The 23,005-nt window shown below is 41.1% G+C and overlaps 1 protein-coding gene across 50 annotated transcripts in view; it reads right to left on the minus strand.

The window, feature by feature from the left end:
* The window catches only part of PPP2R2B (protein phosphatase 2 regulatory subunit Bbeta), a 495,140-nt gene that overhangs the window by 268,997 nt on the left and 203,138 nt on the right, over nucleotides 1-23,005 (minus strand). For 10 of the 50 annotated variants that reach the window (XM_001159683.6, XM_001159725.7, XM_063811554.1 and 7 more), the window contains one exon: nucleotides 20,138-20,331. The exons of 13 other annotated variants lie outside the window; for them this stretch is intronic. In XM_001159683.6, the coding sequence (XP_001159683.2) occupies nucleotides 20,138-20,331 (194 nt within the window). Of the gene's footprint in view, nucleotides 1-849; nucleotides 1,367-3,962; nucleotides 4,157-6,193; nucleotides 6,230-6,662; nucleotides 6,727-6,794; nucleotides 6,866-8,483; nucleotides 8,631-20,137; nucleotides 20,332-20,726; nucleotides 20,916-22,178; nucleotides 22,277-23,005 lie in introns of those variants that run through there. 27 more of the 50 variants (XM_054684661.2, XM_054684662.2, XM_054684671.2 and 24 more) reach the window with 17 other exon arrangements.

A 23,005-nucleotide genomic window follows, 5' to 3' on the forward strand; every position in this document is an offset into this window, starting at 1 on the left:
AGGCATGTGCCACCACACCTGGCTAACTTTGTATTTTTAGTAGAGACAGGGTTTCTCCATGTTGGTCAGGCTGGTCTTGAACTCCCGACCTCAGGTGATCCACCTGCCTTTGGCCTCCCAAAGTGCTGGGATTACAGGCATGAGCCACCATGCCCAGCCAACTGTACTAACATTAATAAAAATACAGCTTAACATTTAGCAATTACTACCTACTATTTTCCTGGGACTGTCCTGAGCACATTACAGGCACCGTCACTGTTAATACTTACAATAGCCTTATGAGGTTAAGCATTGTTATCTTTATTTTACAGATGAGGCACCTGGGCTTAGAGAGGTTAAATAACTTGCCCAAGGACTAGCAAGTGGTGGAGCCAGGATACAAACCCAGTCATCTCCAGAGTCTGTTTTCTTGACTACTTTTTTCATATAATTCTAAACTCTAGGGTTGGGAGGGTAAAAGTGTATGTGGTCCAGTGCAAATAATACTTATGACCACTTAAGTCTTCTAAAACTACTAAAAACAACCAACTACTCACTGAATGTTTAATCTGTGTCAGGGACGGAACTAGCCATGTACAAGTATTATCTCACTTAATCCTCACAACAACCATGGAAAGTAGTTACTACTATTGTCTTAACTTTACATAGGGGCAACTGCAGTAAGAGGATTTAAGTAATGAGCCCATCTTCTTATCAAAGATTTCACTGCTTACATAATAAAATGGAAATGAGGCAAAAAAAATACACACAGTACTCAGTAAATGTTGTTTACTAGTCACTAGCAAATTAGTGACTAGTTTCTGGGGATCAGAATGGTGTTGGTGATGATCAATCCATTGTTTTTCTTACCTATTTTCTTGCTCATTCCAAATGGTAGATATCTGTGAGTTAGATACTTGAGCGCAATATACAGCCATGACATAAAAGTAAATCCACTGGCTTCTCCATGTCTTTATTATCACCAAACCCTAGTGCTTTAAGGCTTGCACCACTGTCCAGGAATGTGGTTCCAGAGACTCTTCCACTTGGCAAGAGTAACAATGAGTGACTTTAGGAATGAGACACAACCCATGCCCAAGCCCCAAAATCAAAGGTGTAAAGCACACCAAGTTGTTCCACCCAAAGAACCTTGTTCTAAAAATGTTAGTGGTCAGTGTCTTACAGAGAGTCAGCAAGCAGATGCACTTTTTTCCAAGACTATAAGATTTCATCTAGTTGGGAGTTTATTGATATATCTGATATTCCGATATCATAGAAAGAGCTCGGTTTTATGAATCAGTCTCTAAACCTCAGTCTTTTCTCCACCATAAACTAGGTATGTGATCATAGACAAGTTGATTAACTCCACTGGATCTCAGTTTTCTCACTGAAAAAATGAGAATAAAGGAAATTTACTCTTTATATTTGTTGAGCAGAGTAGATAAGAGCTGTGAAAATGCTTTGCAGAACTACAAAACCCCTCCCACAAGTATAAGATGACATTACTATTTTACATAACTCCTTCCTTGCCTAATATTTAGCTGCTAATGTATCAACCTGTTTGGAGAAGTTGGTTTATTGAAGAACTAATTTAAAAGCAAGAGGAAGGGGCAATTCTTTAGAGTTGAAAACTATCAGCAGTGCCAAAGACAACTGAATTGTTTGATCAGTTGTTTTGATGGTTAAGAGGGAGTAAGATATTTATTACCTGGGTAACCAAATAATGTGCATGTTGCAAACCCCTGTGACATGCAGCTTATCTATCTAACAATCCTACACATGTACTTCTAAACCTAAAATAAAAGTTTAAAAAAAAGAGGGAGTCAAGAGCCAGTAAGCGTGTCAAACCCCCCAGATAAGTTCATGTTGGTATGAAATAGCCTGAGAAACCTTTCTGTGAAAGCAACAAGGAATATCACAAAACTACCATGTAAATGAACAGGACATAAATAGCAGCTCAACAACATGGGCTCTTTGGGTTTCTATTCAAATTTCAAGGTGCCAAGTCTCTTGCTTGTCTACATCAGAGAGTAGAATGTGGCCTATGTATAGATTAGAACATCAGGGAAAGGAGGTAGTATGAAGGACAGTTTTGTGTAGGGAAAAAAAAGAAATTCTATCTGAAGTTTACCTTGGAGAGATGAAGAAAATATGGTATTTAGCACTATTAAGTGTTTTTCCATCTTATTGGAGAGATTCAACCAAAAGGTATAAGAGCAAAAACACAAAAATCAGGAAAACAATTTTTCTAGTGATTTTACCTTTATCTTGGACTATGGTTTCCTCTCAAGGTATCTAGCAGATTAAAATTGCTTTGTGATGTGGCACCACCATCCTGCTTTTCCTTTTATAGCTCTCATCTTAAAACGTTTTACAGGTCCACACAAACAGGTAAAACAAAAGCCATCATGCTATTTTAAGTATACATTTTCCCTGGGCCTATCAAATTTAGAAAAGCATATTCACTCTTTCAAGTTGCTAGTTGTGGCTTGAACTGATTGCTTGATTAATCACTCAAACTCCGGCTCTAGACCATCTTACCCATGTTCCCTTTTCAGTATATCAAAAACAGAGGTCATGAGATTGCTTAGATCATGAAACCGAGAAAGGAAATCAAGCCTTTGACACAGAAAACACACCACACTTTCTAAAGCAAGATCATCTTATGAGTGGATGGTAGTATTCTCCTATGTTTCTCTGACAAAATGTACCCATACTCTGTCTTTAACAGCCTCATTGCCGTACACTACACTTGACCTGCTACCCCATATGCAGACCTCTCCAGTAGGTCCGATAGTCACTAATCCACTGATTAAACATTTTAAAACTGGCTTTGGCAAAACATGCCAGAAATTCCTTCAGGGTAATTAAAACCACCCTCTGTGTCAATAAACACAGACTGAAATCTTTCATGTGCAGAGGGGCTGGCTCTGACCCACTGGCTCTAGGACATTTTTTCTTAGATGAGTTTTCCATCATTGCAATTGATTTTCACTGACTCATCCAGACCATTGCTCAGTCCCCTTATGAAATGATTGGCTGAGGTCAGAGATATAGTCTTAGCTTTCTTGTTGCAGCCAAGACATAAGGACCAAAGGGGCTATAAATCTAAGGGCCAGGCTCATTGCTAAAGCCTTTTCACCCAGATCTTCAGGTGACAGACCTTAAAAAGGATTCTTGCTATAGAAGCTGACAGTCACAGTGTTCACTTATCACTCCTCTTCCAGCATTCAAACTGAATTTTTTTTTTTTTGAGACTGAGTCTCCTCTGTCGCTCGGGCTGGAGTGCAGTGGCGCGATCTCGGCTCATTGCAACCTCTGACTCCCGGGTTCATGCCATTCTCCTGCCTCAGCCTCCTGAGTAGCTGGGACTACAGGTGCCCGCCACCACGCCTGGCTAATTTTTTTGTATTTTTTGTGGAGACAGGGTTTCACCGTGTTAGCCAGGATGGTGTCGATCTCCTGACCTCATGATCCGCCCAGCTCGGCCTCCCAAAGTGCTGGGATTACAGGCGTAAGCCACCGCGCCCAGCCTAATTTCCTATATTTTTAGTAGAGATGGGGTTTCACCGTGTTAGCCAGGATAGTCTCAAACTCCTGACCTCGTGATCCACCCAGCTCAGCCTCCCAAAGTTCTGGGATTACAGGCGTGAGCCACCGCGCCCGTCGTCAAACTAATGTGTCTTCAAAGTAAAAGGAAGAACTCAGGTGAATATTCGCTACATTAATTCCCAGAGACTAGTCACATAGCAGACACTCCATGAATTGTTTCTCACCACAATGGCAGCCTTATTGTTTTTATTATATAAACAATGTATATATTTATTTAAAACTGTCATACATTATAGACAATATAAAAACAGTAGAAGTTACTTAAAATTTCATCAGCCTGAGTTATCAATATATTTTTGTTGCCATTTTTCCATGGAATTATTTGTCTATACAAATAAAATTTTATATAAGAGAAATCATACTTTACATACCCTTTTTATCATGGATGAAGCTACCTTTGACTTTCTTTAAAATACAGCATTGTTTTTTTTTTTTTTTTTGGCTTGCTGCTTTCATCCCCCTCATAGCCAATATTAACAAACTTTCACATAATTTTTCTTATTGATATTATCATGTAATAACTCATATAATATGAATGAAGTTTCAGTTGCTCAGTAAATACCTGCTGAATGGTTAAAGAGTGAAAGAACACACGCATAAACATGAGTGAATGAAAGAATAAATAATCTATTATGATCTTAATTAGCCAGTACAGTTTCCAAGTGATTGCAGAAATCTCAGATCACATCTTTTGACATCTCCCCTGCATCTTTAAACTTTAGTTGGGGTAGGAGGACCTGGCTTTACCTCATTCAGAGGGACCTGCAAGTCTAAACTCCCAAGAAAAGAATATGTAACTGGCTGCTCTCCTAACTACAGAAATGCTGTTAATCTACTCTCAAATTGAAATCAAATTCAAAAACCATTACTACGCACCTGTGTACCAAGAACCCTACTGTCCTTTGTATGGTAAACTAGAGGGAAAGATGTGGTCACTGCCTTCTTGGAGTGTCTGTCTTGTTGGGGAGATGATGTGCAGGATCTATGTCTTTAGATCTAGCTGTCTGAACTTGGACCTCAGTTGCCACATTCGTGAAATGGGGAAAATATCTATAAGCTCATAGGATTGCTGTGGTGATCAAAGAACTTGAGGAATTCAGGAAAAGCTTCACAGGAAAATGTGGACTGGAGGCAGGCCTTGCAGGTACCAGGGAAGGGGAAGCAGGAATGGCCTGGAGTAGTGAGGACCCAGCACAAGCCAGCCTCAATGCTTTGAAGATCAATTAGGAGAGACTTAAAAGATGAGAGGACAGGCAGGAAACATGAAGGTTTATAAGCACAGGAGAAAACTGTGAACAGACTAATCTTCTTAAAGGGTCAAAGAAAAGTAATTTTTTTTTTTTTTGCCTTTTCAGCATGTGCCAATGTCTACATCAAGGCCATTCATATGAGTGACTCAAAGGCAACCTGCTTGTCAAGTAATTGGAAAAAAAAAAAAAAAACCCTGGCTTACATAATGGGCTCAAATCCAAGTTTCTAAGACTTATAGGAAAAATTCTGATCAGAAAATTTCCATCTCAAATTGTGCTGAGGAAGCTTGAGGACTGAGTAAGCATGTTGCCAGCTGAAGTACAATATGATAATCAGACTGCTTTTGCTTTTTTTTTTTTTTCCACAGTGCACAGAGATTTGTAGGTCCTGGTGGGTGCTTACCAAGTTTCTGATCTCTGACCCCAGAAGGGGTCAGAGAACCTACAGAAAAATACATCTTGTTCACAAATGGAACTGCACCCAAAACTTTCCCTCTATATCCTATTAAGTGACCAGAAGGTCCTGACTTCTAAAACATAGTATGTCAGTTTCACCCAGGCTAATCCTACAGAATAGGAAAAGGGATTAGAAATTAGTCATTGCAGGATATGTCAGCTGGAAACACTAAACTGTCCTAATCTCTTCTGATAGTTCAGGGTTCTAGGGAAGCTCTTCTCTGCCTGTCATATCTTCTCCTTTTAAACTAGCACCATTGATGAGTTCCAGTTTGCATGTCCCTACAGATCTGTGCTACTGTAATTAATCCCACCTACCCTTGGCTCCAAGACAGAAGAGGAAGAGGATGAAAAGTAGATTTTAATATTGCACCCCCAAATCTCCATTGAAACTTGGAGTTTCTAGAAGATGCTTTAACACTTTTAGTCCTCTGAGAAGGCAACTGGGTCACCTACTAACCACCACAAATATTTATCCATTCAACTGCCCATCTATCCATCTATCCATCCATCCATCCATCCATCCTTTAAATTTTATGTGCTTATCCTGCGTATAATTTTTAAAATATTGTATAAACTTTTTTAAATTAAAAAATGCCTCAAAGAGCTTAATATTTTTATTTCAATAACCCAAGACACTTCAAAGAGGAACAATGTTCTAAATAAATACTCAGGCTAAATGAATTGAGATTTCACATGGACTCCCAACTGTAATCCCCAAAGACTGCTGAAATGCAGACAGCCAATATACTTTGAAAGTGGACTAAAAATCGCTCACTGAAAATATGGACAGAACAAAAGTGGAAAAGGGCCATAGCAATTACAAAGGTATTCCTTGGAACAGCGATTTTAGAAGGAAATTTATTCCTATCATCTAGAAACATAATTGTTCATACCATTTAATCCAGTAATCTTGCCTTTAGAAACTTGTTCTAAAAAATAAAGACACGATTTAGAGTCATGCCATTATTTATCTATTTCACAATTATTACAGCAATATTGGAAAGAATCTAAACTTCCATCATTAGGTGGCTAGTAAAATTATGGTTCAACTATAGAATGTTAACTACAGTGGTAATTTATAAGATTTGTACTTTTTATTTAGATTAAACAATAGTGCCAGTTTTGGGAGAAGACTAGAGATGTCTGGAAGTCTAAAGTCATTGATAGTTAAAGTCTAATTTTTTTCAGATTTGCCTGGGTTCACATTTCATTCAACCACACATAGTATTAACCAAAAAAAAAAAAAAAAAAAAAGCACAGCTTTCCGAAATGTCAAATTTGTACCCCATGAGAGACTAGCTCATTAAACAACCATACTGGTTGTCATACTGGGTCAATCATTCTTTGAAGTTACCTACTCACCAGTTTGAAGAAAATTAACATTTCTGGGTCACCAGGTTCCATATACTCATCTACAAATGATGCCCTGGAACCATGAAAGTAATTTTATTTAATATAGGTGGGCAACTGAATCCCAGGGTACAAACTACTCACCCATGTGCTTAATGGCAGAGGCTGAGAATTGAGCCTGCCTCTCCTCTCAGAAAGGGTCGAAGTACCTGGAGCTTTGGGGGGTAGAAGGGCAATGGGATCAAATTAAAATTCAATGGCTGTATCTTTAAGAAATTTTTCTCTGATCTTCACCCCACATAAGTTCCCTAGGATAAACTTAAGCACCTTGAAAATTTGTGACAATGTGAGGTGGAAGCAAAATATGGATAGAACAAAAGTGGAAAACGCCTACAGTAATTACAAAGGTATTCCTTGGGATAGCCATTTTAGAAGGTAATTTAGTCCTATCACCTAGAAACATAATTGTTCATACCATTTAACCCAGTAAGCTACTTTTAGAAACTTGTTCTAAAACATAACCAAAGACGTGATTTAGAGTCTATAACATAACCAAATACATTATTTATATATTTCAGAATTAGTATAGCAAATATTGGAAATAATCTAAACTTTCATTATTAGGCAACTGGCAAAATTGTGGTTCAACTATAGAATATTATAGAAAAATGCTAACAGTTTGTGTCTGGGGAAAAAGCAAACAAACAAACCCTATAGATGATGTTGTTTTGCATAGAATCCTAGCATTCTCCATTCATCTCTCTCTTTGTCTCTGACACACACACACACACACACACACACACTGAGCCTGAAAGGAAATATAGCACATCAAAAATGTTTATAATGACTGTCTCTGGCACAGCTAGAAGTAAATTTGATTTTCTCTTTTAGAATTTTCTGTACAGTCAAAATTTTCATTAATGAACATGTACTTTATTCTCTTAAAGGATCTTCCTTCTCCTTTAACAGGTTTCATATTCATATTCACGTGTGTTTTTTAACGTATATATTCCCAATAGAAGGCAAGTTCTGTGAGAGCAGGGTCTACATTTAATTTTTAAATATTTTATACCTAGGTTTTTTAGCACAGTGCCTAATATATAATAAATGTTTTTAAAATAACTACTGAGTGAACTATTGGACAGACACTGATTAGAAGGGATATGGCTATGTGTGAGGACGCTAATGAGCTGTCAAACATTCATTCCATTACATCTCTAATCTCCAGCTCACTTGTTAAAACAACATGCCACCTTCCTCGCATACTTTTGCCTCCTAACATCACACAAGACTCTGCCTCCAATGAGGAAAGCCATTGCCACCCATCTCTACCTGCCAGCATCCTACCAAGGCCCCACCTCCCCACTTAACCACTTCTGGTGAGGTGAGCTTCCCTCTAGCACTTACTGCAGCCACTCACTTAGATGATTAATACTGTTTGGACCTCTATTAGGTTCCCGGTACTTTTCTAGAACAGGGGTCAGCAAATGATGGTCTACAGGCTACTCCTTGATTTTGTAAATAGAGTATCACTAGACTACAGCCATGTCCACATACTACAATGGAAGAATTGAGTAGCTGGGACAAAGGCTGTATGGTCAGCAAAGCCTAAAATACTTATCATCTGACCCTCTACAGGAAGAGTTTACTGATCCCTGCTCTAGAACATTGACATAATTTTACAAAATGGAGATAATACCAAAGTTTCATTCTATTAGAATATTCATAGGCAATATGAGATCCAAAGTATATGTCCAAGAACTTTGTACAGAAAAATTATTGTATGGTACCTCAGTTTGCTCTTAATAACATATATTTTTATGTCAGACATACCTGCATTCAAGTCCTGGGTCTGCTGATTGATACTGGGAAAGATGACACAAATTCTCTAAGCCTCAGTTTTATCATCAGCAAAGTAGAAATCTATTTCCTCTTTCACTCCATAAGTGTGTAATGCGTGCTTTTTCACCAGATACTATACTAGGAGATGGATAAACAATGGTGAATAAGATCTAAAGTTTCACCTAATTCAGCTCTAATTATACATACTTTTGAGGGTTGTGGTGAAGATTAAATTATATATATATATACACACACGCAGATACATACATATATATACACACACATATATATGCACACAGAGGCATCTATATCATATATACATCATATGTAGTATACCATAGATACATAATACATAGTATATCACATAGAGTACATCCAGAATACTTAACCTGATTCCTGCTACGTTGCAAGCACTCAGTATATAGTGGCTCTTCCTCATGATCATAATTACAGCAGAAGTCCTTTTAACAGACCTCCAAGTAGCTGACACTCCAAGAAGAAAAAGTGCCTTCCATTCTTTCTGTAAAACAGGCCTACAACATCCTTTATAAGTACTCAGAGCTAATTGAGTAGACTAATCTCTGGTACATAGGCACACTTCTGCTCCTTCAGGTTGAGTTGCCTGTTTACTGAGAGTCATTTGTGTTTGTTTCCAAATCTCCTGATGCAAGTTATACTTGTTAGTTAATTAAATATCATGAAAGGTAATGAGAAGAATAGTGTGAAAAGAAGGATGATTGTTTCATATGAAAAGTCAGTTGAAGAATTTCAAAAGACTTGACAAAGTATTGTCAAATTAAAAGTAGGAGATATAAAAATTGGGGAACAATTACAAAAATCTAGAAGTATTCTGTAGTAAGATTGCTTCTGCGATATCTATGGTCTTGTTCAACCTCAAGGAAATCAAAATTGGGCATGGTCTTTGTCATTTGGGGGACAGTTCATGCAAGAAAAATATTACAACCCCCAATCAGCAGATCCATACTCAAAGGTAAGGTCTTGATTCTTCATCGGGCCTTTCATTGAAATTAGTAAATTTAAATGGTATGTTATTTTTTATGACTCCTTGCCTTAACTTTTCAAGTTTACTGTCAACTATTGGTCCCAAATGCATGGAGTAGAGAGGGATTCTTTTGTATTTATTTATTTATCACATATAAATAGTAACATATTGCCTCATCCCCTGCCATATTTTTGTTGGCAAGAAAACACTCAGCAAGATGAAGTGACCTGCTCAAGGCCACAGAACTAGCATAGCCAGAGGTGTGTCTAGAGCCAGGTGGGCTCTGATTCCACCACTTCGGCCACCTCATGATAACAGAGAGATAAACAGGACACAGTTTCATGCACCCTGGCTTCTGTGGTTAATTATGTTTTGAGAAGGACTGAGTGTCACCTGCCCAAATAGATGGAAAGACATTTGAGAACAAGACTATAGTCTTATACTTCACCATATGCCCCAGAACTTCCTATATAGCACTTGGCAATAAATAATTTTTGTTTGAATTGTTAAATTTTCTTTCCTACTTTATAATAGTGGAAGAAATTGGGGCCTTCCTGGTTTCTGAAAAAATTATGCTCCCTTGGAGTTTATAACCCCCACCATGGAGTATAAAATAACAGGAGAGAAATTCTATTGTGCCTGTCAGATCATGTCATTGAGAGCTTAACCTCATTGATTGGCACTTGCTCTTCCCCATCAGTGTGGCAAGATGAGCAGCACCCTGCTCACCAGATGGTTATTTGTTCCACCAGCCACCTTTGCTGCATCCCTGATTCACTCCAGCCCAGGACTGTCTCCAGCATTCATGCTGCAAGGCAGCTCCTGCCAACAACTTTGCCAAATGGCTCCTCTCGAAGTCATGGCTGCCCAGACAGACTGGCTCCTCCATCTGCAGCAGCTTTTGGCAAAGAGAAGTTTCCCTTTCTGGCTCTGCCTCTTGGCTGCACCAGAGCCTTCTTGCCAGAAGGATGATTTGACCCAGGAAGTACAGCCAGACCTGGAATTTCTGGGGTCATTTAAAGCCTATGGCCATGTTTTCCCAGTCTCACCCCTGAGGTGAACATCAGAACATATCAAAGAGACCTAGATGATCACAAATACAGAAATAATGCCTCATAGAAACTGAGAGTCAGAAAAGTCTGTAGAGAGCATGCCTTCCCTCCCCCATCTTCAACCTCATTATAGTAGCTTAGGAAACTGAAGCCCAGAGAATAAAAGTGACAAATTATGGTAGCAGGACTGGAATCCTACCCAGGTCTTCTGATGTGCATTCCACATAACTGCTTACGATACTGCATTGCCTTTCCATTTCCCCCCAGTTCATTTTCAAATCCTTGGTAGAAATTGGACCCTTGTATTGATTGATTCAGAAGAATATTTTTTAGAAAAATGAATCATCTTTTCCCTATCAACATCATAACTGTTCTTTTAAACAGGTGTTCATATACTACATTGTGATTAATTTTTGCCAAGTTTAAGAATACAGGGTTTGGAATCAGATAGACCTGGATGTGACTTCTGTTCTACTCACTGTTGTGTAACTATGGACTAGTAATCATATTATTCTGCTTTAACTTTTCATTTAAAGGGGGATAAGAACAGTATCAGCCTATACAAGTAAACTGGATTACATGAGAAAAATACTTTAAGGCTCAAAGCCTGTACTGGTGCACAGAAAGCCCTCCATAACTACCAGCAATCATTATTAATTATTAACATTCAAATCCACAATGGTTTTGGAAGACACAGTACTGGGCACATATGAATAGGTAGATCAGGTATTCTCATTCTCTACATTAGGAAATTCACGTTCTTGGTTTAAATGACTGATCCAAGGTTACACAGAAAACAAGTAGAAGACCACAGATTTCTGATTTTTTCTTGCCATTTTGCTAAGAAATGGGAACTGTCATCTCAGCTTTAAAGATAATAAAATCAGGAAGGAGGACATTTAAACAAAAACACATATACACAGATAATCACTGCAGCATCTTATGTAATATAAAAGCTGGAAACAATTTTCTATCCACAGGGAACTACTAAATAAACTGTGGTACTGTCATACTATGGAGCACCGTGCGGCCATTAAAAGGCATGAGACAGATGTAGGTGTTCTGATATGGAAAAATCATGAAGACGTATCACTAGTAGAAAAACAAAGTGCAAATAAAACGGGCAGTGTGTACTCATTTATGCAAACACCCTCCCCAACTATATATCTGTACATGTATATTTAAATGTATGAATAGAAAGATGGCTCTGAGGAAGTCTACAAACTACTGATAATGGTAACCTTTGGGTAGGAAAGTGGGAAGGGCATGGGATGGAGGGTGATTCATGCTTTATTTACTTATCATGCTTGAATCCTTTTAAGTAAGAAAGAATATAGTATTATTTGACTTATAAATAAAAACATAAAGGCAGAGGGAAATGTGAATTACAATAATGCAGTTGGCATGAACCAACAGACCTCCCAACTTGAGTGTCTCTAGTCCTAACCTGACTTCTACAAAGCTACATAAGCAATGTTAGTTTCACTGACTTTCCTGTGTGGCTCTCCCACTGTGGTAGGGTCCTTCCTGGTGGTATTTTGTACTTAGGGACCCAAGTTCTATCTTTCAGACCACCTGGGAACTCTCAGCAGCATCTTGCTACAATATTCCCTATTAGAGACATTTACAGCTTTCCACCCTCTACACCCTTGTGTGTCTGTAGAGGGACATCAAGCTGATCCTTCTATGTCAAGTGGAGGAGGCGGCCTGCCATTCTTTGACCACTTCAGGTTCATTGCTTAACAAGGATTCATACCAGTGTGATAAGCAATGCTTGATGGAGGAGGTTTTCAGTTCCCCAGTGTTATGGACCAAATTGTGCCCCCCTCCACCCCAATCTATATGTTGAAGCCCTAACTCCTATGTGACTGTATTTGGAGATAGGTCCTTTAAGGAGATAATTAAGATTAAATGAGGTCATAAGGATAAGGTCTTATGGGGCTGGTGCCCTTGCAAGAAGAAAAAAAAATGCCAGAGATTGCGCTCTCTCTTTTCACACTTGCACACAGGAGAAAGGCCATATGAGGACCCAGCAAGAAGTTGGCTATACATGGGAAAAGAGAACTCACCAGAAACCAACCATGCTGGCACCTTGATCGTGGACTTCCAGACTCCAGAAATGTGAGAAAACAAAATTTCTGTTATTTAGGCAACCCAGTATGTGGCGTTTTTAAAAATGCAGTCTGAGCTGACTAATACACCAAGCATAAAGGCCAGTACACCTGAAACACATCCTCCCACAGGTAAGGTACTCTTTGCCACGCTCCGTCCAACAGACCCCATCCTTCTCAGGTTAAAACCTGTTCATAAGGGCCCCTCTAGATTCCTAAACTCCATACATCTTTTTTCCCCTTACACACAGACCCCCACCCCACTTCATTTAACATTTGTTGTAAGCGATCAAGTCTTTTACCTCTAAAGCACAGAAGTGAAAGTCTGACTACCCCCATACATGCACACACCCCTTCTCATTACCCAGGATGACCCTTTCTCCAAAGAAAGCTATGAACATTAACAATTAATATTTCCCACTATTAACTCTTTTCACAGTGAACTTGGAGCAGAAGAACTCAAAGGTTCCTGGGTTATTTCTGACAAAGTTCCTAGTGGACTTATAAAAATAATCTGTGCTTTCTGCGAGATAGTTATGTTGGGGCTGACTTTCAGCCTGATTCTAGAGTTCTATTGGAGTCAAAAGAAGGAAATTTGGTGGTAAAGATGACAAGTTGGGTGAAAGCAAAATCGTCTTCTTATTAATGGAAGATGAGGGGAACCAGCTGGAGAGCCACTCTGGCCAAAGTGAAGCCTCAGACATCTACATATTTATGTGCAAAAGAACATCTGCCATCCCACAGCTGCCTCTGTCATATTTCTCTTGCTGTGGCCCAGGCAACTATATGAGTTGTCATGAGCTGGGAAGAGTGGGTGCCTAGATGGCCCAGCGGGACCATCTCAGCTCAGCTCAGTCTGGGAGCTGCATGCTTACTGTCCTACACTGGGGATGAGTGACAGGGAGAAAGCTATTCAAAAAACTCCAGCCAGTTCTCACATCTTGATTGCTCAATTCCATAAACACTTTTTTCTGTTCTTATTATATAATAGAAGAAATCTACAGGAGTAAGTCAGCTAAGAATTCTGTTACTGGGTCGTAGAATTCAGCTCCCTCCCTGTGGGATAATGGAAAAGGCCCAGAGACGTGCACTGCTGTGCTAGGAGAAGATAGATCAAGTAAATCCAGCAGCACTGACCAGGCACCAATGGGATATATGTGGAGGGTGGAGCACAACTTGCATTTCTCCAAAAGATCCTGAGCAGCATGGGTGGGCAAAGAACATGTGCCAAGAATCCACACAGTCATGAGCTCTAATCTGGTTATGCCACTTACAAGTGAGTATGTTTGTAATACATGTGTATTTGTTATGCAAGTTCCTTTGGTTCTCTGTACCTTGAAATTTCTTATTTTAAAAATGAGGTTAATGCAACCATTCTCTCTGGGTTGTTGATGGAGATTAAATGAGTAAACATAAGAAATACCTAGGAAAATGCCTGGAATAGACAGTACTCGCGATACCTTAGTTTCTTTCCCTCAGCTAAGTGTCGAAATTGGACCCCTATTTCTTCTTAAATGCAAACGCCAAAGTCTAGGAATGTCAGTCTACAGCTGTGCTCTTTTCATTGGGCATTACCAATATTTTGACAGGACTGGCCTAATATTATTCACCCCAGGATCATTGGTACATTTCTGACCAGCACTCATAAAGGGCTTGGGATTGCCCCTGGGGACCTGGATGCTAATAATGAATACTTGCTAGTGATTTTCAATGCATTCTGGTTATTATGTTTAGTAGCAGAACATTTCCCATCCCCAGAAAGGTCATTTACAATAGTGTAAGGCAGCTACTTCTCACCTCGCATTTCAGGTTTCTCTGAGAACAGCAGAGAGCTCAAACATTCATCCATATGCATTGGAAACAGCATTCTGATCTGGCATTTGCATACAAATACCAAAGCAACTTAAGGAACTATGAGGCAGCTCTCCATCATATGACACTACCCCCTTTTATTTTTTCAATGCCTTCCCAGCATCTTCATATCAAAAGCCATTTTCATGTACCTTCCCAGCTTTATTCATCATAAGTTTCCCCTTTCTTGAGCTTATTTGGAATGGGGGATGGAGGAGGAATCTTTACTTCCTCACTTTTACTCTCTGTGGCCCTAAAAAGCTAATGTATTTCACAAATCACTCAGATCTCAAACCTGGAGACGTTCTAAACTCAACTCATCCAAGACTGGACTCTTCTTATCCTACCACATTGCTGAGAAATGGCCATATATTATAGTATTACTTGAATAATATCAGTGTGTGGTTAGTTATGCTTACCAAGGCCCTATTCTATTGTGAGGTACTTTTTTGCTACAATTTCTTCATACCAAGCCAAGATCCACTTCCTTGTACTTTCTCACTCATTGGTTCAAATTTTGCCCTGAAATGTTCTTATCTGAGGCATCTCATCTATTCATACAGTTTTAAGTACCTTTAATATGCTGGTGATGTTTAATCTCAAATTTATTATCTAGTCCAGGTCTTTCTCTTGAGCTTCAGACCCAGAAATCCAATTGTCTACTTGCAAGTCTCACTGTGAAACTAGATGTCTCACTGTCTTCTCAAACTAATCAGTTTTCAGTCTGTTTCCGCTTTTAGTGATGAGCCCCATTATGCATCCATTTTCATGGCAAAATTCTGGGAGTTGTCCTTGACATCACCTTCTCCATCTGCACCCAATCATAGTAAGTAAGTGCAATGCAATCTTTCTCTATTACGTATCTTAAATCCATCTAATTCTCTCCATCTCTACTGACGCCACCATCCTGGAGCACACCATGACCTCCTAATTATCTCCCAACTTTCATTCTTTTTCATTACATGCCTGGCTCTCTAACCCCATCCTACATAGCAGCCAGATTAAACTTCTAGAAAAACAAATCTGATCATGTTTCCCTTTTCCTTAATGGCTTTCCATTCATCTTTGGATAGAGTCCAAACTCCTTGTGGTCAACAAGGTTTGATATGATCTGGTCCCTGAATACCTCTCCAGTCTTTTTTTCCCCCAACATTTTATTATGAAAATTCAAACAGACTGCAAAGTGGAAAAAAAATTACAGTGATTATCCATAGACCCACCACCTCAATGTAGTCATTAACTTTTTTTTTGAGATGGAGTCTCGCTCTGTCACCAGACTGGAGTGCGGTGTCGTGACCTCGGCTCACTGCAACCTCTGCCTCCCGGGTTCAAGCGATTTCCTGTCTCAGCCTCCTGAGTAGCTGGGATTACAGGCACGCACCACCATGGCTGGGCAGTGACTAACATTTTATACTTGCTTTATCATATGTCTATCCATTTACCCATCCCTCTCTCTTAGCATTAATCTTTCTTGCTTCTGGTACATTTCAAAATGAACTGCAGACTCCATTCTCATTTTTATCACTCTTCTCCCTGTTCCTAGCCATAGTCATCTTTCCATTCCTTGAATCAGTTAGGCTATTTTATCTCTCTGGGCTTTTGTACCTATTGTCCCTTCTGCCTAAAATGCTTTCAGGTCTTGTTAATTGCAAATTCATCCTTTAGTTCTCAGTTTCAGCTGTCTGAGAGGCTGTCCTTGAACTCCCGATCTAAATTAGATCCACCTTTCCACCTTATGACCCCAAGGCATCTTGTGCCTTTCCTAAATATCACTTATCACAATTGGTAACTATATATTTATTTGCAAAATTATTTGTCTCATACTATCTCCTTTGCTAGATTGAAAGATCCATGAGGACAGAGACCACGTCTGTATTGGAACATCCCATATCACCTCTGCAAAACGTCAGTATTTGTTGAAGGAATTAAAGGCAGAATGAATCAATAATCGAAAGGAGCTACTTGGAATAGTAAACTTGTTCTTCCTTTAATATGTATAAACAAGACAGTTTTTAAAAAAGGCTTCTGAGGGAAGGTGGAACCCACTCGTTGCCAGAATATAACCAGGAAGTACATTAAGTAACAATAACAGCTATAATGAATTAAGGGTGGGCTTTGTATTAGGCATATCCCGAGTGCTTGAGTGCTTTCTCTGCATCAAATAATTTTTCTTTGGCATAGGTTCTATTGTTATTCCCACTTTCCAGCTAAGGAAACTGAGAACAGAGCAGTTATTTTAAAACACCCCATCTATGTAGAATATTTGGTCTATCTGTGGCCCCATTTGAAAGTAGGAAGATTAATCTAGAAAACTCACAGACTGCTATAATGGAGATAGGGTTTTACTTGGCTGTAACAGAAGCCTAAAAATATAGCAGGAAACCAACATATAGAGAGATTTGAGAGATGAATCCCTGGTTAGGAAACCTGGGGTTCCATATCTGGAAAAAAAAAAAAAAAAAAAAAAAAACCATTGCGTTTATTTTTGTGGGAAATTTCAACCCTACCCAAGGCCCTTCCTCTATATAACCCCATACACACACTTCAAATTTTCCCTGCAAAGGATTTTATGCCTGATGGAAATATAGCTTATACACTGAGATAAAACCATTGCAATCTTTCCCAGAATAAGAGCTGATGGTTAAAGGAAAATGAAGTAGTGCAGAATTTCCTAGTGGGAGAACCTGGCCTTCAGACACTGGCTTGAGTTTGAAGACAAGGTTTTCCATTGAATGTGTGACTTTTGGCAAATTAGTAACATCTTCAGACCTCAGTTGCATCAGTTTCCTTCTTTGAAAATGGAAATGACAACATCCATTTAACAGGGTTTAGATATATTGAAATGTTATACATAAAGAGCTCAGCACAGTGCTTGGAACATAGAAGATGCTCAAAGATGTTAACTTTAAAAGAGGAGGAAAGGTAGGGGAGGGTGGTAATTTTCATGCTCAGAATTAAAAAAAAAGTCCTAGGAAATTTATTTATTAAATGCACACCATGCATTCTTTTGAGAAAGACAGAGAGAGAGAAAGAGACTGAGAGAGGGGAGCTTGGGTGAAAGTGTCCTTTAGCATTTGCATTGCTCTTAGCTGGATGAACTTGCCTGCAGCTACCACTTACAATGCAAATTGAGTTTAGAGTCCTTCACACTAACTACACAGCAAAAACCTTTCAGCTTTAAATAGAACACTGCAATGTGGAATGATCTGAGCAAACAGAAGAAAAATTCAGAAATACATGTGAAGGAGATATTTTGGAGGAAAAAAAAGAACAATCTGACATAACTGAGCAGGTAGGAGGAAAATGTAGAAATAGTAAAGGAAACAGAAAAGCAAGATCTATGGAAGGACTAGAAGCTAATTCCCCACCCAGTAAGAGGGTATAAGTTAATAAGGGGGAAGAACACTTGTGGGGCAAGTCCCCAGTGAGGAGAATTTTTAAAAAGTCTTTTGATCTGGTGCTTTTTCAAGGTATACTAACACTTCTTAAGGTATTCATTGGAAGAACAGGGACTCTTCCCCCTCTGGCAACAAAATTGCATGAATCTTCCCTGAAACGAATAGGTCAAAACTGTAGGGAATTTCTTGTTCTATCCAACTTCTGGTATTTACATCGTTTAAGTTCTATTTTCCTTTTCTTTTCATACCTTCTCTAAGATCAGATTTTAAAACCTAGAAGCTTCTGTGAAATAAAGGTTTGTTAGTTTTGAGTGTGATTAGTATGTGTGTGTGTTTGAGAAAGAGAAAGAAATCTGAGAGGTTGATTCTCACATGCCAGAAATCTCATTGCTATAAACTCATATCTATTTTTGACTATATGAACCTAGATATTCTATCCAGAATCAGAGTTTTCAAAAATCGAATAAAAATAAGAACAACGGTAATATCCAGGGCCTGAAAACAATAAAGAATGCCATTTTTAACTGATTTCTTCACTTCACAATTGACACTCCTGTACACATAGCTCCACTCTGGGCATTTTCTCAGCTTGCTAAGTTTCTCTTGCCTGCATAATGTAATATACAAGAAAACATGAAGGCAGCTCTCTTTCTTTGTGGTTACAAACAGAAATAAATGTTCCCCCAAAAGCCAACAGACCCAAGGCCAACTTCTCTCTTGGATGACATGCTTAGGTACAGAGTTAGTCATGCGCTATCAGGTCACTGAGTCAGTGACAAAGCACTAAGATTGAGGGAGAACATCTTACAATCAGGTTGCCATCATGCACAGAAAAAGAATCGGTAAGTATGGTGCTCTGTATAGGGGAGGGATGGGCTGCACATCTTAAAAGCCATCTCTAAGCTCCTGGAAGCCAGAGCTTACAACTCTGCTTTATCTGTCTAGCACCATGGGCATACTGGGCTTGATGCTCTCCAAAAATGATGACAAATGGAGAATATACTTTCAATAGCACTGGACATTCTTTCTATTTAGAACTTCCAGGGATGTTTATAGAAGATGCCACCTTTACCCCCAGATGTGTGTGTGTCTTTTTATTTCTTTCAGAGCTTGAACTCTTTTACTCCCCCCATCACATTTCTCTAGCAGTCTTTTGATTTGATTAAATATTACAGAAATGTTAGCATCCAAGAATAATAATTTTAAATTAATACACCTTGCAACATTGTCCTAAAGCATTTCCACATACATTTTCTCGCATGGATATTACAATGTGATAATGCAACACTTTGTATGAGTGGCTAAGGATAAAAGGCCTACAGGTAGAAAATGAAAGCAAAAATGCAAAAGTTTTGGCACTGGGGGAAAAAAATGCCTCTACTCTCTATTCACACACAAAAGGCAGAATGAGATTCCACCTGCTGACTTTCCCTTCCTGCCTGCACAGCACTAGTGCTTATGTCAGAACAAGCTGGGAGAGAGGGAGAGACGACAATTTCACCTCTTGGCAAAGCTCAGCTTGCTGAACCCTTTTGCTTTCTGCTGGCTGTTGATTCAGCAGAAACTACTGCTGCAGAATTCATAATGGTGATTTTTAAAGGCCCCACCGATCGCGTTGCTCACCCCACGTGTCAGCCTCATTCGCTGGCCGCCAGAGCACTATTTCCCCAGCCACCTTTTTATTTTTGCTAATGCACTTCCAAAAGGAAAGAGGTTCGCCCGTCTGCAAAGGGCTTTTTGGGGTTTTGATTGTCTAAGCAGGTAACCTGGCCGGCCGGGGAGATGAATGAGCAGGAAATGAAACCTTGCCCTCCCTGCAGCCACTGAGAGACATAACATCGTTTCGCTCAGGGAGGGGGGACCAAGGTCCTACTGGGCCCCTCCCTTCTTATCTTCCCCCAAGACCCCTGCGAACATCTCGGGGGAGGGGTCATCTGCCTTCCTGGGGTCATCTTTCTGGGCGAGAGCCCCACCCTGAAAAAGCCTAATCCCTGAGGGCCATTTTAACTCCCGTGGGCGCCGGGTCCACCTGCTGCTGAACGCCGGGCTCGCCTCGCGGAGCCCGGATGGATGCGAGGTGCACTGGCGGCTGCCGGGGCCAGCCGAGCCCCCGCCCCAGCCCTAGGGCCCGGAGGAGTCTCCGCCACTACGCGCCCAGCTGCCCAGGAAGCACAGTGATCCGCAACTTGCGCCCGGCCCCAACGGCGGAATGCGGCGGGGCTGGCGTTACCTTCGGTCGCATAGCTGTGGTCGCGCAGGAAACTGTTGTTGATTTTGCGGGTATCAATGTCCTCCTCCATTGACAGCAGGCTTACTTGCGTGGGAACCAGAAGCCGGCAGACAAGTATCCATGATCCCTCCCCGCAGCCAGTCTCACAGGAGAGGGGGGCAGGGGAGCCAGTGGGACTGCACCATGGTCCGAGCCTGAGGAGGAGACGGGGAGGCGGAGAGAAAAAAAATAAAAACCCGGCAATGGAGCTGTCACCTCCTCCACTCGGGTTCTGCGAGGCTGCGGCGGCTCCTCCCGCGCGGTGCGCTCACTCCAGCTCCAGTTCCCAGCGAGGATGCTGCGCCTGCCTCCGCTGCCTCCGGGTGCCAAGATGCGCCGTGCCCCGAGGGGTCTGGTCCCGCCCGCCCGCCCCGGAGGCGCTCACAAGCGGGTCTGGGGAGATGCCCAACAGGTTCCCCTCGTTGGCAGCCGCTCCAAAATGCAAAAAAGATCCCTCCTCCCCCTGGGAGAGCGGGCAGCCGCGACAAAATGGTGCCTTTCTGGACCCGAGCTGCAGTGGCGAGATGGCAGGGACAGGATTCAGGCTTGCCTGGCCGGAATGAGGGTGCTGGTCCCACGGGAGGGCGGCTCCGGCAGGCGGGGGTAGGGAAGCTGGCGGGGAGCTGGGCAGGGCGCTGCAGCCGGCGCCAGCGCACTCACCCTCACACCCACACGCGCGCACTCGCAGCTGCTGCTGCTGCTGCTGCTGCTGCTGCTGCTGCAGGAGGCTGGAGGCGGCTGGTGCATTAAAGGCGAGGCTCCTCCCAACCGCGTCAGCAGCCCCAGGACTCTTTCCCAGCAGCAGTGGTGGCCGAGGCAGAGGCTGCGGCTGCTCTTTGCTGCAGTGGGGCGCATGCAGCCGCGAATCGGCACCTGGGCAGCAAGCGACTAGCTTGCAGGTTCAGGTGGAACGCATAGACGCGCTCTTCCAACCTCCTCCCCTCTCGCGCCACTCAGCTAAGGGCCACGTCTACGCTAGCACCCAGAGCCCCTAGCTCACTGCCTTTCTCCGGACGCCTGAACTTGAGAACAGCAAAGAGAAGTAGGTTCCTTTGGATAGTCAGGAAGTCTACATCCAGGTCCCTTTTCCTCACCCTTATATGATGCATGTGGTCCCTTGGTGAATTTAAAGGGCGAGGTTTGGGGCTCGAAGCTTCAGAAAAAGAGGAGAAAGTGGGAAGTGCCGCTCAGAGCCTATCTTAAGCCCTCTAGTAGGAATAGGAGGGAGAGCAGGGGCCAGAACTTTGCAACTGGTTCCCCCATTCCTAAGAGTCAAATACCTTCTAACTGTAGGAGGCTGGTGTTCAATAAAGCATCTGTGTCTACACAGGTGGAGGAAAGCACTAGACTAGTAAACAGGGTCAGTCTGAAAAAGTCCACTCTCCCTTGCCGTTTGCACTTCGTTTTGGACAAATTATTGCAGCCTCTCCGTTAGGTTTTGCTTGTGCAGGAACACCTTCTATTTGCTCTCAGCATGGAAGGTACACTGAAGCACAGGAACATAAGCATAAGAGCCCTGTGCCCACAGAGAGCCACTGCTACCCTGGGGGAATTTCAGGAGTCCAATTAATACAGAAAAGAGACCTGTCTTCCTACTTCAACTAGGAAGAAAATATAGAATTCCCTCCCCACCCATGTTTTCCCAAATTTCAAACTCTACTTTTGAAAGAAAATGAGATTATTATTGTTATGAAACAACCAAAAACATTTAATGAAGCAACCCAAATCACTAGAAAGCCAATTTGGAAAAGACATCGACCCCAATCACTAGAAAGCCAATTGGAAACGACATTTCCTAGGTTTCATCTTGTAGAAGGTATTCATTTCAATGGGTATCACTGTAGGGAGAGACATCAGCAAATGTTTTGCTCAGTTAAGCTCCACAAGTTTAGCTAGATGGGCCCAGAGGGACCTATGAGTTAATTATATACATACAACGCTTCGGCTAACACAATTTAGAAAGTATTTGAAGTTCAGAAAAATGGAAAAACAAGTCCTTAACTGAGGTTGGGAATTGTCATTAGATTTCCATGCAGTATGGATACTTCTGGTAGATAGAAAATGACATCGTCCTCATCTCCAGAAATTGACTGCATATCCCTGGGAGAAAAGAGCAGAAATGTTCCTTGACATAGTTATTTGTGTGTGTGTGTGTGTGTGTGTGTGTGTGTGTGGTGGGGGGAGTTCAGCTCAACTTTCAATAGATTCTATTTTATTTTCATCTGGTGCTTAAGACTTATACACGTGTTTGTTCAAAATCCACATTTAAAATTTTAGTAACAGGTGAAGACGGGTACAAGTTGATTTAATCCACTTCAGTACAAGTTGTCGTGGCTGGTTCTTCCATGGGATGAGCTGTATCTATCACCGAGGTTCCAACATTCAGTCCTTTTGTAGTTACACATTGCAGCTTCTCTTGGATATTGGCACAATTTGGAGTAGGAGCAGAGTGGGGAAAAGCTAAATTCATTTCTTAGTGAATCAAAATGATGAGAAGACATTGTGCCTTCGGTTGGAATGATCTTAAAATTGTTTCAGGAGGCCTTGGAATAGTATTTGGGAAAATTTCCCCTGTATCTTTCTGAATCAAGGGCTAGATTGGGACAGAGCTGTGTGATGAATCAGGTAGGCCCAGGCTCATTGGCCAGGCTGTGCTTGAGGAATTTTCTATTGTAACCAATGGGGAGAATGTCCCTTCCACAGATCGAGTCTCTGGGTTTATTTATTTTTCTTTTCACATATCCTGCAAACTTTCTCCTGCATTTATTCAACAGTCCAGGCATTTTTCCTAAGACACATGTTCTGAGAAGGCAGATTGGATAGGTCTCC

Source organism: Pan troglodytes, chromosome 4 (genome assembly GCF_028858775.2).
Source record: "Pan troglodytes isolate AG18354 chromosome 4, NHGRI_mPanTro3-v2.0_pri, whole genome shotgun sequence".
Taxonomy (NCBI): Eukaryota; Metazoa; Chordata; class Mammalia; order Primates; family Hominidae; genus Pan; species Pan troglodytes.